At 39.9% G+C, this 18,278-nt stretch overlaps 1 protein-coding gene across 1 annotated transcript in view; it reads right to left on the reverse strand.

The window, feature by feature from the left end:
* Positions 1–263: 263 nt before the first annotated feature.
* The window catches only part of ACYP2 (acylphosphatase 2), a 46,483-nt gene continuing 28,468 nt past the window's right edge, over positions 264–18,278 (reverse strand). The window contains exon 4 of the mRNA XM_086631153.1: positions 264–383. Coding sequence (XP_086487279.1) covers positions 269–383 — 115 coding nt within the window. The 3' untranslated portion in view covers positions 264–268. The remainder of the gene's footprint in view (positions 384–18,278) is intronic.

The raw sequence follows: 18,278 nt of genomic DNA on the forward strand, positions 1-18,278 counted from the left end.
CTATATATAACAAATCTCACTGTGCACAGCTCATGTCTGACACTTGGAACCATTTCTCTAGCTTTCAAGAGGCAATGAAATAGATAATTGCATTTTAGAGACTAGATACTGACTTTCATGGTGTTGAGTCCTTCATGTGAACAGGGGCCATTTACATTTATCTCTAGTATGGAAAGCATCCAAATGCTCTTGGGACATTTTAGGGAGGCACAGGAAATATCATGCAGCAGAAACAGCATAGCATTGTGCTTAGTGATGTTTTCTTCTATCAGTATCTAGTGCTAAATCCTGAGAAGTCAAGCTTGGAAATCTCCTTTTCGTTGGAAAAATTGGTTCGATCTATGCGAGAACTTGGGCTTCCAACTTTAGTTAGCCAGGATTTCCTGCAAGAAAAAAAAAAAGTGTGTTAGCATATAAAAGTTACGTTTCATTCTTCTGGTTTTCCTTCCTTTCTGCTTTAAAAGCAAAGAAATCCTACTTAAAAGGTGTCAATATTTCAAAAGGTATTACAAAATATTACATAAAGCCACATCTGACTGAAGGCTAAAGCAGATTTACTTTAACAATCCCTTTAAGTGCTTATTAATAGCATTAAAATAGGTATTATAAAATAGGTAAATAGATTTAACACTATACTTCTAGCAAGGACCTAAAAACTATTCTAACTGAAGAATACTATGAAGAAAGAACTAACAGACAGTTTATCCTTTTCTGACCACTAAAAGAAATGGAAACTGAAATGAAAAAAGATGAAGTTCAGAACCAGCAAAAAGACAAGGCAAACAAAAAACAAAAATGATGTCACAATACTAAATTGTAATAATAAATACTGAATTTTATACAGGCGTTCTGAAGTGGCGATTTTGCCTGTATTTGTATTACAGCCCAATCTTTCATTACGCTGGTAATTAATTTGCCCCCTTCCAAAACACACTACAAAATAGTATGGAACACATAACCCTAAGGTAATTGTCACTGCAGTAATTTGCTAATTCACAGTCCTGAGAAACCATTGTGTGATAAAAGGAGGAGCACAAACACGTGAAGTGCAGCAGACAACACTGCTTACAGAGAGGCTTATTTACAAAAAATACTTTCTCAGTATTTTCTGTTGTACTATAGTCTCAGAAGTAGGAAAGAGAAAGTATTTTAGTGTACCATATTTAGGGAGAAATATTTCCACACATACTTTTTATAACTTTAATGATGCATAAACTGGTATAAAGATATAACTGTGATTAGTATTAAAAATACATCGTTCATTTAAATTTCAATTTGAAGACCATAAAAGTTGTCTTAATATGTTAATTAAGCCATTGAAAAATCACTGAGTATTATCAAGTGCAATGCTCTTGCAGTGAAACTTGGTTTTGATGTCTTTATAAGAATTGTGCACAAAGGTTGCTTATCTTGAGCCAGTAAATAAAATACACTTGACATATAGAAATGTATCTTGTTAGAGACCCCATGTGACCAGATTTTTTTAGACAATTTCTGACACAACATAACACTGCAAAACATCTCAAATGTCTTGGCTGGTTATAAGAGACAAGTTGCTTTCTCCAAAGTGTGCTAGTTCTTCATGGGATTCATCTCCTCACTAGCACATTCAAGTTCTAAATCTGTACTCAGGACCTACACAACTAACCTTGTTCTTGAAACCTCACACACAGCCTCTTGATCATGAGAAAATATACATCCTTCATTCGTTGTTAAGAAAGCAGGTATGTCCTACTACTCAGGTATTGTGAAATATAATCCTAGGAGAATGCCTGGTGAATTTGAGAACTGGAGCACCAAAGGGCTCTGTGAGCTCCTTCCCCTTTGACCCCTACAACAGAGGCTCTGTATGGAAATACTTCCTAGAAAACACAAACCAGATACGGGTATCTCATGTTCAAAGTGTGACAAAACTCTAATTTAGTATAGGGCAACTAAAATTAATAAATATGTCAGATGTTTACATATCTTCACACTTCCTGTTCTTCGCTTCATGTTGTGAACAACCTTCCTTCTCGCCTGTTTCGGACAATGGAGCCTTTCCAGTGAGGAGTATAACAGCAATAGGAATACATGAGTGAAACAGGAGACTCCAACTTTCCACTCTGTGCTGGACTCCTAAAGGCAGACCAGGTATTTCAACAGAAGGAAAAAAGGCTGGTAGTAGATCAGTCTGTTTTACTCCATGTGATAGAAAATTTGAAAAGCCCCTTGTTTATTTAGCAGAAAAGTCTCTAATATAGTTGCATGTCCTTGAGAAAAAAAAACAAACATGTATTTGTAACACTCAAAACTATCTGTACTATTTTTAGAAGACTAATGTGATATTCACAAGCAAACAGACTTTTCCTTTTTTTTTTTTTCCTCATTTGAAAGGTTTTGACCAAGACAAGCTCACCAAAGAAATAGATTCCTTACCCAGCCTTCACAACCATACATAAGACCAAAACTTATTCATGGCTGCTTCCAATTCCCAAGTTCCACTGCATGAAGAAAGTAACTCTGTAAAGAGCAAACTTAATTGTCAGCTCCATATACTCTCACATGAACAAGGATAAAGTACAAATTAGGAAAATCCAATTAAAACAATCCAGCTCCATAGAAACTCTTTATAGGATGCACATATTTTATTCCCTATTTAATGCAGGGAATAGGGAAGGAAGACAGAGCTGCTCCCTACCTGGGATTTGCTGACTGTAAGGGCTCAGTTCCTCACTGAGATGTTGGCACTTTGCAAAGGATGGATCTTGCCTCACTTTGCTCAAGTGACAGACCCTTCACTGAACACTATGAAGGAACAGATTATTTTACAAGCTAAGAAAGCAGGACAGCACTATTTGCTAAAAGCAATACACACAGTTTTTTCCTCATTTACCTGGAGCAGAAAACATCATCTCCAATATCTTTAATAAGGGTAATATTTTTAGAACCGTTTCAGCTTTCATTAGTATCCAGATCAGTAGACCCAACTAAGGAAAAGGTTCTGTATCCTCCTCCTGCCTCACTCAGCCTTCTGAGTTTTCTTTCAGATGTGCCATGAATTTCCTATCACCCACCACAGGCAAGAGATTAGCTACAGTTACTGGCATTTCGAGCTTTAGCTTGCCAGTTATAGCATCCATTTATAGCAGAAGATTGACTTGCTGCCACCCACTGCTCTTCAGGAGCGAGAAACAGCCTCCACCTCACTTGTCTGAGCCAAACCAGGACGTTCCTTTGAACTAGCCCGTGGCAGGACAGAATACAGCTTGCTCTTCAATTTTCAAGGATATCTTTCTACAGCTGCAGTGCTTCAACGAGTCTGCAACAAGAGCTGATCTCCCAGCAGCTGCTCTCCACCCACTGCTGCATCTGGGCAGGGCTGCTCACAAAAACACCCTGGCACGAACCGAAACCACCCTCCCGGGCACCTCCGAGTCTCCAGGGGCTGCTACTGAAGCCACCCGGAGCACACGGATTTCCTCACCGTTCTGGATATCTCCTCCCTCGGCCCGGTGAGGACAGCGTGCCTGAAACAGCTTCCTGGCCACACTGAACACTTTCCCAATCTCCATATCCACAGCAGCTTGTTCCTAGGCATTTAAAAAAACTGGATCTACCATTCTGTTCCTCCTATCATTTCATTAACTAAGCCGAACCTTGCTAAGTGACTCTGGCTTGTTACCCAGGCAACCAGGCTCCTACCATGCAACATTCTTGGAAAACAACATCTAAAGAGCTGGTTTTGCAGCGTCCCAATTTAGATTCCTGCAGAAACAGCCCGGCTGTGTACGCTATTCCAAGCGGGCAGCTTCCTTGCAAGCGGAGGCACATGTTCCTACCTGCTAACTTGTCAGAATGAAGCCTGACCAGGTCATACCTGGAGAGTTCTCTGGAAATGTTATTTAAGGAGCTTTGCCTCTGTAATACAAGACAGCACCAGCACAGCCCTAAAAACCGCTGCGCTTGGAATGCTACAGGCAGTACAGTAGCTTTGGTTTCCCTGAATAACTTTTATTATTTAACCAAACTCTATGCTATAAACCAGATTTCTCTAAAAAACAGCTTGGTTGACATTATTCTGACTGAAATCTTTTCCTACTTTGATAGGGAAAAAGTACCTGGGATGCAGGAAGAAGCAGCCTTTCCACACCTCTGAGCAGCAGGAGTGCCAAACCAGCCTGTAAATGAACGTGTTTTTCCTGTGCTATCAAAACAACGCCGCACACAGGATGCTTCTGCAAGAGTTCATTTATCATGTGCAAAAAGCCAAGCTATTTTATCCTGAGATTGGAGCAATTTACAGTCCACAGTGCCAGAAATGGACCTGAAAACAACCTACAGCATCAATACTTCATGAGCTGGGCACAGTTGAGGAATATGTTTGTTTCTCTCCACCTTAGCCAGTGTCACTTACACAGTGGAACAAGAGAAATGTGCTTTTATTTAGAGGGAAAGAAAACAAAGGCCCTGGCTTGTTTACACTTTATTTCCCTTTGTTTGGGATAAAATATTGGAGAGAATGTTGCTTTTTGAAGACTGTATTTACATCTGTGACAGTGTATAGACTAGGATTGCAAATATTTATAAAATACCTCCAAAATGCTGTTGTATGCCAAAACAGTACTGTCAAGTTTTCATAAGTCCTGATATTTAAGTGTTTGCAAAAGAAACATGGAATTCTTTTTCATTGTTGTCTGGCTTCTGAGCTTTTGGGAAGAACTTTAGTCATGGTTTTCAAGCTTTGCTCTACAATCCTAAGGTCTAGAAACATCTTAAAACCTTTGTTTTCATAAACCTGAAATTCACATCTAGGTAAAGCCTCCAGTAGCCTGAAAAGACACCTCACATCTTACTGTGGAGCCATTCCATTGTCCCTACACCTCTGCTCCTGGTGCCAGAGCCTAACAGTGAAACAGGAATCTGGAAAAATTTATAGGGTTTCATGTTGTTGTGAAAAAGTAGCAGGAAGGATAAAAATCTCAGTAACAAATGTGTTTGAAAATATTGGGTTTTGACATGATCTGGGTCAGTGGGGCCTAAAAAAACCCACAAATACATTTAGCATTTGAACTTGCAAAAGCAATCAAGCACCTTAGTAAGGTGAAGAAAACAGGTTCTGAAGAAAATACATGAGGGATCCCAGGGAGAATCCTGGGAAGAATTACTAACATTTTAGTGTAGAATAAGGACGAGAGGACACAAGCAATACGTACACAGCTAGATTTCTCCTACTGGCCTTCATCCTCTTCTCCTAGTCATTTTTTAGCTTCCAAAACTAGGCTCTAGCTTGGGGTAGAAGCCTGAAGCCACCTGACCTGAAAAGCTGCTGCCTCTAGAGCTCTGCTCAGTGCTGCCATGGAAACTGCTGCACCTCCTCGGGCAAAAGGTACGGATGGGGGGGGTTTAAGCTCTTGTGCCTGCTGCCTGATACGACACCAAACCCACACTGCTGGCAAGGGGCCACACTAGGTCAGGATCAAATGCCTGCACTTCACCATGTATCTGTGCCTTCTGCACGTGCATACCGGCAAAAGGGAGGTGGAAGTCGCAGAGGGAGAACAAGGCAGAGTGCTAAGGAGGGGAATTTTAGCACATTGATTACAATGACCCCACCACAGTCCATCAAAAAGGCAAGTGGCAGGTTCCTTCAGAGGATTAAAACAAAAAAGAGAAAGCCAGCAGTAGTCTGAAGATACAGGCCAAGAAGTGGGTGGGCTAGAAACGAAGCAACCTGCTCAGGCGTGGGCATGGTGCCCCAGAATAGAGCTGGAGCCTGCAGGAGTGGGGAAGGCTGCACTGCTGCTGCCTCTTCACTGCTCCGGGCATCCTGACAACAGGAATTTCTTGGCCCATTGGATATTTAGCAGAAGTCCTGGAACTGCTTTAGAAAGGGAAGAAGGAGATATTTAATCAAAACTAATGTTTGGCTTTGTATTTTCAAACACAGCCATCAGATGAATGTTGTTAAGTTGTTTGTTTCTTCCCTGTCTGTCAAACCCTGCTGCACTCAACACCAGTGTTCCTCTAGAGAAGACTCGATGAGCTGTCATCCAAGGTACTATTTGAAAGTCATGTCAACAGCAAGGGCAAATTAGCAAAATCCAATATATTAAAGATACAAATTAGGTGTGATAATACTGAATAAGCTTCAAATACATGTTTTGGTGCTGCATTTCTATTTATAAACCTGAGAAAAATGGCTCATATGTCAATCACACATTGTGTATGCTATTGGCAAGAGTTTAATGTAAATATGGTCATTACTAGTTTGCATTAGCACAGAATTTGACTATGTACCTCAAGTTTACTTTGTTATTCATATCTGATCTGTATTAAATGTCTTCACCTCTTAATTTCAAGAGGAGGAATTATCCCAGGATGAATGAAACCAAGTCTGAAGTTGTTTTTTTTTTTCTTGCACACAATACAAAGATCTGTTGTGGATTTCCCTATTAATCACTTTGGTAAACTTTAAGTAGAATTTAGTCATTTACTTAAACATGGGATCATAAGTGTATTTGTATTAAGCTAGCAGAATACCTCGTTGTTTAATCCATGTTAGGCAAGTCACATTTGGCTTCTTTCATAGATCTTATCGGAAAATAGACTAAGCAATGTTGCAAAAATTTGTTCCAACAAAGAAGAGTAAAGTAGTAAAATGAAAAGTAAAACCCAACTCAGCCATTTCGGTAACTTAGAACAGCTTTTACAGCCACAAAGTACCAGACAAAGAAGAATTTCCTGTTAAGCTTGTGTCCTGTCTTCCCAAAGCAGTAACATACCAGAAGCCAGAAGCATCAAAAAGGCCTATTGTATTTTTGACTTGCAATAAGGCTGCCTCTACAGGGTGCGATCTGGCTCCCAAGGCAGACAGGGAATTTTGGCTAACCCCACTCCACTGCACAGAACGCAACTGAAAGTTATTTCCCATTCCACATCTATTAAATCTAAGGACACAGGAAGCTTAAACGAGGAGGAGCTGTTGCTGTTGGTGTACCAATTCAGGCTTCTGGAAAAGCAAAGCTGCTTCTAATGCTTAAAAACCCAGTAGCACGCATCGGCCCCATGAACTGTAAGTGAAAAATGGCTGTACTATAGAGTTGAACAAAGAGTAAAGCACTATTGCCTCTGACCATCGATTTTCTATCCAAAAATGTTAATTAAACCCTCACCTGGGCCATTTCAAAGCAAGCCTATCAGGAGACCATAACAAATCACACTTTGACCAATTCAGTTTTGCTTAGAATTCATTTCACTACACAGCCTGATAAAAAAATAAAACAGCCACTACAGTAAAGAGAGCCCAGTTACAGCCACCCAGTTGGAGAATTCACATCAAACCAACATGCATCCACAGTCCAAGAGAGCATTCAAGTTAGACAGAAAACTGCAGATGACAAATGCAATCAGAGTTTGAAAGGCAACACTTTTCTGTTCTCTGGAAACGATGTTCAGCAAGGGAGACAAAAAACATTGAGGACCAACCCTCACATCTCCATGCTTGCTTTCTCCTCTATGTAATTCTCAGAAGACAGATTTACACAGAAAGATACAGATAAATTTATTATGCAAGAACTAAAAATAACACCAGACCAAAACACAGTGAATTCCTTCGAGCACCACTGGGACTTTTGCTATTTTCCTCAAAAGCCTCCCTCACTTTACAAGTGCTTAGGACAGCTAAGATTGAAAAATGAAGAGACTCACTGAGAAGTTGCAAACTGGCCATCTCCAATTTTAAAAAACTGAGATCTTAGGAAGCATCACTGTTTTTAAAGCATTATGTTATGGAGCAGCGAGACTATTGAGCATTTCCAGTGTTGCAGTGACTGCACAGTTAACCCTTCCCTAGAATCCCACTGTTTGGATGCTCCAGGAGCTACAAGGCTGGCTCACTCCAAAACACATCAGAGCAACTGTTTTTACACAAGTACCTTCTACAATCACCCACGTGGGTGAGCACAGCTGCTCCTCATGCTGAAGTGCATGCTCAATTGCTTTCAGACACACAAAACACCTGCCTGCCCATTTTTATAGTAAAACCAGAACCCACCCCTCAGATTATCACAAAAATCTCAGCCAAAACAACTCCAAGATTGATATTTACTCTTAATATATTGGTATTTGTATTCCACATACATTTTCTTCTTGCTAATTAATGTAGGTTGGGACTTACAAACTACCTTTAAAGAAAAGATCACTGCCAACACATGGTGTACAGCCCCTACAGAAGTGGATGCTGTTGACAAAAAAAAAATAATGACTGAGAATTTTATTTGTCTTGATCTATAGCTTGCAAAGGAGTTTTGAAGTTTTCTTATTAAGCACTGAGCTAGCTCATCTCCATTTTTTCCACTGACTTTACACTACATGATCTAATTTGGCAATTTAATTGGCACACTTTCAAAGGAAGCAGCTATACCCATCTTTTTAACCTGCAATCTCAAGAAGCTTTTTTTAAAGCAACTGTGATCTAAAGTATTAGACATTTTAGTATATGAATTAAAAGATCACGAAAATGTTTTAATAATGTTATATTACAGAGTGCAACAGTTCTGAAAAACACCAAGTAGATCATACCAGCTAACAGTCTGCTTGAATTTTACTCAGTGAGAAAATTTGGGCTTTGTCAAGACTTACTTTTACAATGCTGTATTTTCTTTTTTCCTTATAAATGTAGCTACAGTAATGAGGAAGCAAAAGATTAACATGAGGCTATGTTACAGCTCTTACACTCTTTATTCAACAAGAGCTATTTGCCCTTCCCAGCACAACAGAACATGCTCCTGCGATGAATCCAGCATGCTATGTTTACAAGGAAGGTAACATTGTACCCATAGTATAGGAAATAAAATCCCCTTGGCAATAGATGAGATTTGTCACCAAGAACTAGGATTTGTTGATATGTATTATTTAGTGTTTCCATAAATAACAGACAGATCTTGTATTTAAAAACAGTCATACTTCCCAAGGACCAGTCTGTCTCCTCTGCCTCGAGGTAAGCCTCTAGACACAGCAAACAGCCCAAGCTGCAGAGGAGAAGATGATATGTGCCAAGCCTCTGGCACGCTGTCCCTTACGGAAGGGCAAACAGACCTTACGGAAGGGACTACGTCTTTCCACATTGTCACATCCCAAAGAACTGTATTTCATTTACAGTAAGAAGATGATTTCCATTCTTTATTACTTCTTTACGATGTTTTGCTTATGATTTCATACACATTAAAAATACCATTCCTGAAACACCCAACATAAACATTGTTTTTCTCCACTGGCTTTATCAGTTCCATAAATTTATCATCTCACTGGTGGGCACTTTGGTTTTAAGTCCATCGGACACACAGGCTATCTCTGCAGGCAGGTATGAAATACATCATCTAAAGAAGCCTTTCAAGTCACCATCCTAAACTCCTCTGATCGGAGGTATCTTGGATAGATCAGCTGAGATCTTGAATAAGAGATAACAAAAGTCACCCTCAACCATAGGTTACTTGATTTCTGACATGCTTACATTTTTCAAATCAGCTTTGTATCATCTCTAATGGCTTTGTAACATCTTTAATGGCTTTAAACTGAAAGAGGGGAGATTTAGATGGGATATAAGGAAGAAATTCTTCCCCCTGAGGGTGGTGAGGCACTGGACCAGGTTGCCCAGAGAAGCTGTGGCTGCCCCATCCCTGGAAGTGTTCAAGGCCAGGTTGGATGAGGCTTTGGACAACCTGGTGTAGTGGAGGGTGTCCCTGCCCATGGCAGGGGAGTTGGAACTGGATGATCTTTGAGGTCCCGTCCAACCCAAACTGTTCTGTGATTCTATGATTCTAATTGTTAGGTGTTATACTTTTTATTAATAATCACAAAAAGCTCTATAGAAAAAAAAGACCTATTCATGTGAGCAGCAACAGTGCTGCTAGCACGCCTACGGCAAAGCCTGGCCCTGCGGTCCATAAACTGTCATTATGGATATACTCACGTCGAAATAAACGCACTTCACATCAAAGCTCCAAGCTGTCTAAGGAAGCTATCGGAGCGTGAACACATATTTTGGTTCAATGTTTCTTCGTGTAAAAAAAATTTGTTATTTTAAACAAGGCTTTTAACATTTATTGAAATAAGATCAGATGCATGTTCTCACTATTCAGTGGTTCTTGTGCTGTATTACATCAAATTTTTATTAAACCTGATTTTCAGAGTATTTACCTAAAAAGCATTTTCCTGTTTATTTGCAACAGTGATAAAATGAATCAAGAAATAGAGATTTCTGTCTAGGAAAAAAAAAATTTTTTTTTTTCTACAAAATAAACCCAGGCTGGAAATCCTAAACTATTGCCTTCTCAAAGCAGCTATGGTACATGCTACTGAAAGATACCACCTACAGAAAGCAAGTCAGCAGATTTACTGATTAATTATTATTATTATGAGGATAATGGGCTTGATCTTTCCTCCTAAATTTCCCATTAGTTTCAGACATCTTCCTGCTGACTCATTACAATGTGCCCTTCAGCAGTACTTTTTTTGGGGTATAGAGAGGTTCAGACTTAAACTAGGAAAAAAAGCAGTATTCTACTGAAGACAGCATCTTATTTCTACTCAAGTCAACAGTAGCACTTCCAATAAGGACAGTGAGAGAGACGTGACCTCTGTTTTTACAAAATTTGAACAAAGATCTACAGCTACTTGTAAGAAATAAACATGTAAAAAGGGCCTAAACCAAGGAAACCATCTTTGGAAGATGACTGGCCCATACTATATTCAAGTACTGCTTCCAGATAGGCATTGTTAACTATTAATGGGCAGCTTGTCTTGCACAATCAAAATTTTAATTTTGTCCCTTATACCTCATGTGGTGCAAGCTGCCAGAGCAGAAAAGCGCATCCAGACACAAGCTGGAAAAAAGGTGTTTGGGTCAACACACTAACAGACCCAGGAAATGCTTCTCCAGCTCCCCGAACACACAGTGAGCTGAGCAATGTTCTCCACTGCAAAGAAATTCCATCTTAAAACAACACATTGATCCATTTTTTAGGATAACTGCATGTTCCTTTGACATGGGTATCAACGAGCTAAATCTGAGTTTCTCTAATGCTTTCTAGTTCAAATGGCTTGTTTGGTTTCCATTTAATGATTTAAAAATATGTTTTCGGAAGAACTATGGGCAATGAGCTAAGAATGTGTGCTTTAATAATGAAACACTAAGACTTTTTACAATAAAAAAGACTTTTTGAAAGCAGTAAGAGTTAGGTAAAATCAGCTCTCTGCTTTTTTATGTATATAATTAAGCATATCAACTAGTAGATTTTCAAGAGCACTACTCAGGCAATGCCACCTTACCACCTAACTACTGCCTCTCACAGGGCTCTTTACAACAGCAGAGAGTGTAATATTTATAATTTCTTAGTATACAACAGGTTTTGATATTTTGTGAAATGCTTGGTAAGAACAGAATTACTGGCAAAGTATAAATATGTTCCTGAACTCATAAATCTTCCAATTTTTTTCATCTTTCCCTCAAGCTTCAAGGGCTATCAAAAAACAAACATCTCATTTGTTTTCTGTAATTTATGCCATTTCTTTCTTTCCCTTCCCTTTTTTTTTAAATTTATTCTGCCTGGACAGTTAAAGCAGACAGATCTGTTTCTGATCACGTTCACACTGCTGCAGGGACTATGCAGGTTTTGTAATGTCAGTCATGAACTACAAAAAAACCCTAGAAAACCAGTAATTTTACTAGGAGCTAGTTTTACTGAAATTTGTTACATAGAAATATTTCATTAACATTATGCTGGATACTTAGGTTGTGTAGCTAATTGCTGGTGCCTCATTAAGGCACAGAAGGATGCGTACTGAATGCTACCAGGCTAGTCATGATTCACCACTCTGAAACAAGTTCTTTCCCATTACAAAGCCTCCACACACCCCACAGAAAGGGCTTTCCAACAGAATTCATGGAACTGGGATAATTCACTGGTTTAGCCACAGATGCTCAGCCGCATTGTCTTTCCTGACTCAGTGCTTCCTGTGACGTTCAGTCATGTTGCAACGGGGATCACCTATGTGCAGGTTTTGGCCCTTTCCCTGTCAACTACAACATTCCTGACTTTCAACTCTGCTAACATGCGCATTAAGAAGGGACTCAGGACGGCAGTGCAAAGTCACCGCTTCCTTAAAGTGAAAAAAATAACTCAAGTATTTGCAATAGCTCATTTCAGAGAACTCACTTCAAAATAAACTTTGAGTTACTTGCTGCTTCCAGTGACAAAGATTTCCAAAGACAGAGAGCTGAAATACTGGCATAGAAGACTGGCATGTTTCCTAGAATAAAACCTCTCAAAAGGCACGCTCCTGCTCTTTGAATTTCTTTTTCATGAAGGTCTATTTGGTCATTTATAAGTGCATACAGAATAAAAGATGTTTCCCTTTTTTGCAACACCAAGACCTTGGAAGCTAAACAACAAAACTAATAATTTAGGAGGAAGAGCTACACGAGCTTACAAACATTATCAGTGTATGATTTGGGGGAGCTCTTCTAAAATAATCATTTTGCACAATTGATGTCAGAACAATTCGTGTCATCATGCACTTGATAAAAACAAGAGTATGCTCCAGCTTCCTTATTGTCCAGAGAGGAGTCGAAACACTTTTATAAATCACATCAGTTAAATTTGAACTTTACCTTACAGCAGCTGCAATGAAATCCGGGATACAACATACATCAGATGAAAAGGGGGGCTAGATTTGGCACCAGATAAAGACACTAAAAGTCTTCAGGATTTCAAATGCCCATTCTGAGATCATCTAGGCCTGATTTTTAAGAGTAACTTACAATTATATGACAAATTTCATAGAATTACAGAATGGTTTGGGTTGGAAGGGACCTCAAAGATCATTCAGTTCCAACCCCCTGCCATGGGCAGGGACACCCTCCACTACAGCAGGTTGCCCAAAGCCTCATCCAACCTGGCCTTGGACACTTATTTCATCACCAAACAGATGTAACTGAGAGCAGGAAGGAGCTCAGTGCTTATCTCTTCTGCCAGTCACACTCCAGGGTCTGAAACCAGGTACCAGTAAGAGGAGAAAAACAGGCATCACTTAGGAAAAGCCTGGTTTAAATTACTTGACCGGCAGCACGGAGGAAACCTACAGCAGAAGTAGTGAAACACCCACCTTTCAGAGCAGTGTTTAAAGGTACCAGTCAATCACGCTTTTATTCTTCCTGTCTTCTTCACTGGTAAGACTGGTGAAAACAGAAGGCATGACCAGAAGCTGTGCTGGTTTTAGCTGGGATAGAGTTAATTTTCTTCACAGTAGCTGGTACGGGGCTGTGTTTTGGATTTGTGTTGAGAACAGTGTTGATAACACAGGGATGTTTCAGTTACTGCTGAGCAGTGCTTACACAGCCAAGGCCTCTTCTGCTTCCCACACTGCCCCACCAGTCAGTAGGCTGGAGGTGCACAAGGTGGGAGGGGACATGGCTGGGACAGCTGACTCCAGTCAACCAAAGGGGCATTCCATACCACATGGCATCACACTCAGCACATAAAGCTGGGGGAAAAAGAAGGAAGAGGGGGACATTTGGAGCAATGGCATTTGTCTCTGCAAGCCAGTTACACATGACAGAGCCCTGCGTTCCTGGAGATGGCTGAACACCTGCCTGCCCACGGGAAGGAGAGAATGAATTCCTTGTTTTGTTTTGCTTGCATGCATGGCTTATGCTTTACCTATAACTGTCTTTATCTCAACCCATGAGTTTTGTCCCTTTTACCCTTCCGATTCTCCCCCCATCCCACTGGTGGGTAGTGAGCAGCTGTGTGGTGCTTAGTTGCCAGCTGGGGTTAAACCATGACAAGGTACAAGTTTTTACTACACAAACCCCACTGCCTCCTCTGAACAAGCCCTCCCTGGACACTGAGCAACACAGTGGTTCCATGAAAAATCTAGCTTGTGATGGTATAACTGAACCCTGGCTGGACAGGCACATAAGCAGAATGAGTTACAATCAATCTTAAACAAAAATTTAATTTCACCACTTCTAACTCTACAGGTACATCCCCACCACCAATAAATACACCTCCTTCCTTCCCTCAGTATGTAATTTAGGACTAAATTCACCTCTGTGAAAGTCCTCTGCTACTGCATCTATCCTAGATGATAATGAACTCTTATTTGTCTTCTTACTACTTGCCACCCCTTTTGGGAGCAATGCTGCTTTCAGTGAAGCAAGATGGCTGTGCCAGGGCATTCTGTAGGAAAAGAGCCCAATTGTGTGAAATTCTCACCCTGCAGAAATCAGCAAGGTCTTTCCAATGACGCACAGAATTAGAATTTCATCCTTTACATCTCCAACAAGCAGGTGTGATCGCCATTTCATTCCACATATTACAGAAATACAAGAAGTGGAAAGTAAAAGTTTCACTTCTGACATCATACTGAATCATTCTCCTGTACTTGGAGAAATTAGTAGCTTAGTGTTCTACGAGCATTTTCCTTAGAAAGCACACATGAAGATATCTAAAGTAACAACCGCTAGTGCTGGGTAAGTAGAGGGACAGATACATCCTGCATGGGGCACAACCTGCGTTATACATGGTGTAGGCAAGAATAAAGAGCTAGATCCTTACTGTGGCACTTCTAGATAGAATACATTGTAAGATATAAGTAGGTTTCCAATTCAGAAGACTTTAATTTTCAAAGATCAGGGTCAGTCAAAACAACTCAAATACCAACATTATCTTAACCACCTGAGCACATTTCCTCTTGGACACAAATACCAAACCGCATGCTAAATTATTAGGAACACTAAACCATTTCGGGAGACTGGAAATCCTGGTACTCCGAAGCCAACAGATGTCAGAATCCAATCATCACTGAGTTCTGCTAACAATTCATTAGACAGTGAACACCTGTAATGCTGATTCTAAAAATTAAACATGCCATAAACAATCCAGTGTATAGCTGATTCAGTTTTCATTGCAATGCGGGGAATTCAGCCACAGAACTTGCATTAAAATCAAAGTAAAGCATATGTCTAACTCTCCTGCACTTCTAAAGTTCTCAGTGTATATTGTGTAGCATCAATAAAGCAACAACACCGTACTGCAAGTTAAAAGCTCCCACATTTAACTCGGCTCTCCCATTCCTTTGTTCCATGACAAATTCAGCATTTCAAGTACAAGAGCTGTAAGGGTTCCTATGAAGGAGGCTACAAGTAAAAAAAAGCATCTCTACTCTTAGAGAACAACTTTTTTCTTATGATATAAAGCAGCAAAAAGGATTTTTGTTTAATTAAAACAGTACATCCGTTTTGGCTTTCAACTTAATACAGGATGTTAGTCTTGCCCACATATTTTTTGGTTTACTTAAACAATGGAAACAAGAGCTCATAATTCGGGTATTGACAGATCTTTTACTACTATGGTACAAATAATTCAGTTCTTTGATTCTCCTTTGCTTTACCGATAGAAACAACCTTAACTCCTTTATGTAATTTTGCTTATTTATCCATATATTCTGATACAGTCTGTAGAAAAATACTACCACATTTTCTTAATTTTTTTTTATCCTCCAAAATAAATAAAACTCCACATTTCAGCTTTAATTGTTTCCATCTCATTTTTGTTTTAATTGTCGGATATTTTTCATGACTTGCTTTCCCAAACTGAAAGACAAAGCCCCAAAATTCATAAATACTGAAGAGTCCCCATCTTATTTCAGCTGTTAACTGTGCTTCATCCTCACAGTATGTTAAGGATCAGTTCAGTGAAAGTCTATGAAAGTTAACCATCCACTTCAATAGCTTCCTACTCAGGATATTCACTTACAAAAATTTTTAACCCAAGAGCCTGATCCATTACAGCTATACCCAAGCAACTGGTAAGCATATCTCAAAACAACTCCAGGATTAAGTATTTTAGATTATGAAATCTGGATTTAGCTTCTTAGACAAAGAAATCTGGTATGAACTTGAGGCAACATCCTCTACTGCTCCTTCACTGTGTCTGGAGATAGAGAAAGATCACTCCAAACTGCTAGAGCAGATTTGCTCCAAAACCCACAGCACTGATGTATCCGAAAGGTTGGATGGCATCCAGGAACTGGATGAAGGGATGTCAGTTTCTTACCTTTCACAAAATCAGAACGCTAATTTTATTAGGGAAAAAGTCACCCATTTTTCCCAGATACACAATTGATACACCACTGGTATGAGCAGCAAACACCAACTAGGAAACAGACAAAACCCTGAAGCAACAGGGCACTTGAAGATTAAAAACTTCTCTTTTCACCTAAACATGTCCACAACCCTCACTTAGCAAGATTCAGAAAAAATACAGTGGGGGAAAAAAAAAAACAGAGAGAACCCCAAAGAGAACAAATTACCAGAACAGAAAACTATGGATAAACAACTCCAGCCTTGCTCCCTACATATAGTTTTAATGCAATTACATTTCCCACCAGCACATGGGACAAACTGGTTACAGGGCTGTAGTTTTAACATCAACCATGTTCAGAGTTGCTACACTTAAACAGAACAGCCACACAATTCTGACAGAAGCCTGGCTGGACACCAGACTCAAGTGGAGGATGCAAAGAGCACCTCATTCAGAGTAACAGGTAGCTTTCCAACTCATCTATACATGGAAAAATCTTCTTGCCCCCAGTGTTTCCTCCATCACTGTTGCTGTTACTCTCAAATCAGGACTGCCTTGCCACACACACCCTACTCACAACTAGAGCACTGAACACAGCTCTAACTCACCATGCTCACCATCAGCTCCACGAGCAAGTTCTGACAGTCAAAAATCACAGGTCCTCGCTAAAGCATTAAAGATGCAGCTGGCACAAAGTTTCCTTATGAGCTGTTGGTACTTCAGACAGAAGAGAACTACTCATTGACAAAAAGGACAAAGGAAAAACAAGAAGTTGTTACAAGCAGAGTTAAACGTGGCAAAGAGCAAGAAGCAAGCACAAACAGTAAGCGCGCAGAAATATGCACAGTTAAAGGCAGAAGAACATATTACAGCAGCACTCAAACACGTCAGCATTCACACTCTCTCATTTTCACCACCATGCTCAAAACAACTACAGTCTGTGAACATTGGCAGAGACATGTATGGGGACTGAGTGCACCACCTTAAACCTCCCGATCAGGTCCCTTGGTTGCTGGGCAGTTTGCAGATGGCAGGAGTAAGGGATGCACAGCAAAGCCCCAAGCAGGGGTAAAACCCAGGGCAGAGCATCTCCAGTGTATGATGGAAGATCGGTAGAAGGTGAAGACAAATGAGCTTTCCCTCGATCCACAGGCTCAAATGTGGGAGTAAGAAACAAAGAACTGTGTACACTTCCCATTAAGGACATTTCTAAACAGAATCACTCACATGCTCCTACAGAAACCACGCTGCAGGTTGCTCCAAAGTAACACACCCTTAAAACTGGGGATTTTTGTGTAAAATATGATAAAGAATATCAAATCTCTGTTCTATGATGTTACTACATAACATGCAAACTGCACTCTTTCCCGAGTAAATCCAGTTTTAAACAAAATTCCGAGTCTCAAGCAATTACTTACTATTTACTGTACTTCAGGGTACCTCAGTGAACTCTGGAAGAGAGACTATGTTTGCTAAGGAATGCAAAACATTTCCCTTACGGCAAAATTCTTTCGGATAATGAAACTGTTGCATGATAGATGCTGGCTAGAGGATACGAATCATTCCAGCTGATCAATTTTTTTAAAAAGCAAATTATTTTTTCCCTAATTACTACTTCATGTACATTCACCACTTCTAGTGGGTATTTGAGACAAACTTAGGTTAAAATAATACACATCCAATAGCTATTTTTTTCAGCAGCGCCCAGGAAATACGGCCCCAGTGACTCTACGCTCGCCCCATCGGTCAGGAAGAGCTCTCAGCACAGCAGTGGTTACCAGAGTTTTTAACAGGGTTGGTATCAGTCAGCTACAAAGGAACAGCCCTGTTCAATTCATTCCCCAGGAACAGTAACTCAGTGTGTGAAGTTGTCTCCAATTGATATTAAGTCTTATGAAATAATGCAAAATAAATGAAGCATTACTAGAAAGACTACATTCTACCATATACTGCCAGGAATCTCAAGTCAAAAAAACAAAAGGACTTAAGCCACCAAAAAAATCCCAAGCCAAGCAATTTCTGTTTTCAAGAAGTTAAAAAGTATTTTGAGCTACCAAGTGGAATTAGGCACCAAAAAGTCTTTTAATATTTTAAAACTGAAATCCTAAAATAATTTCCTTTTCAAGAAAACATTTCTACACAATAGTTCCA

The sequence above is a fragment of the Tauraco erythrolophus genome, chromosome 2, assembly GCF_009769465.1.
Source record: "Tauraco erythrolophus isolate bTauEry1 chromosome 2, bTauEry1.pri, whole genome shotgun sequence".
NCBI lineage: Eukaryota > Metazoa > Chordata > Aves > Musophagiformes > Musophagidae > Tauraco > Tauraco erythrolophus.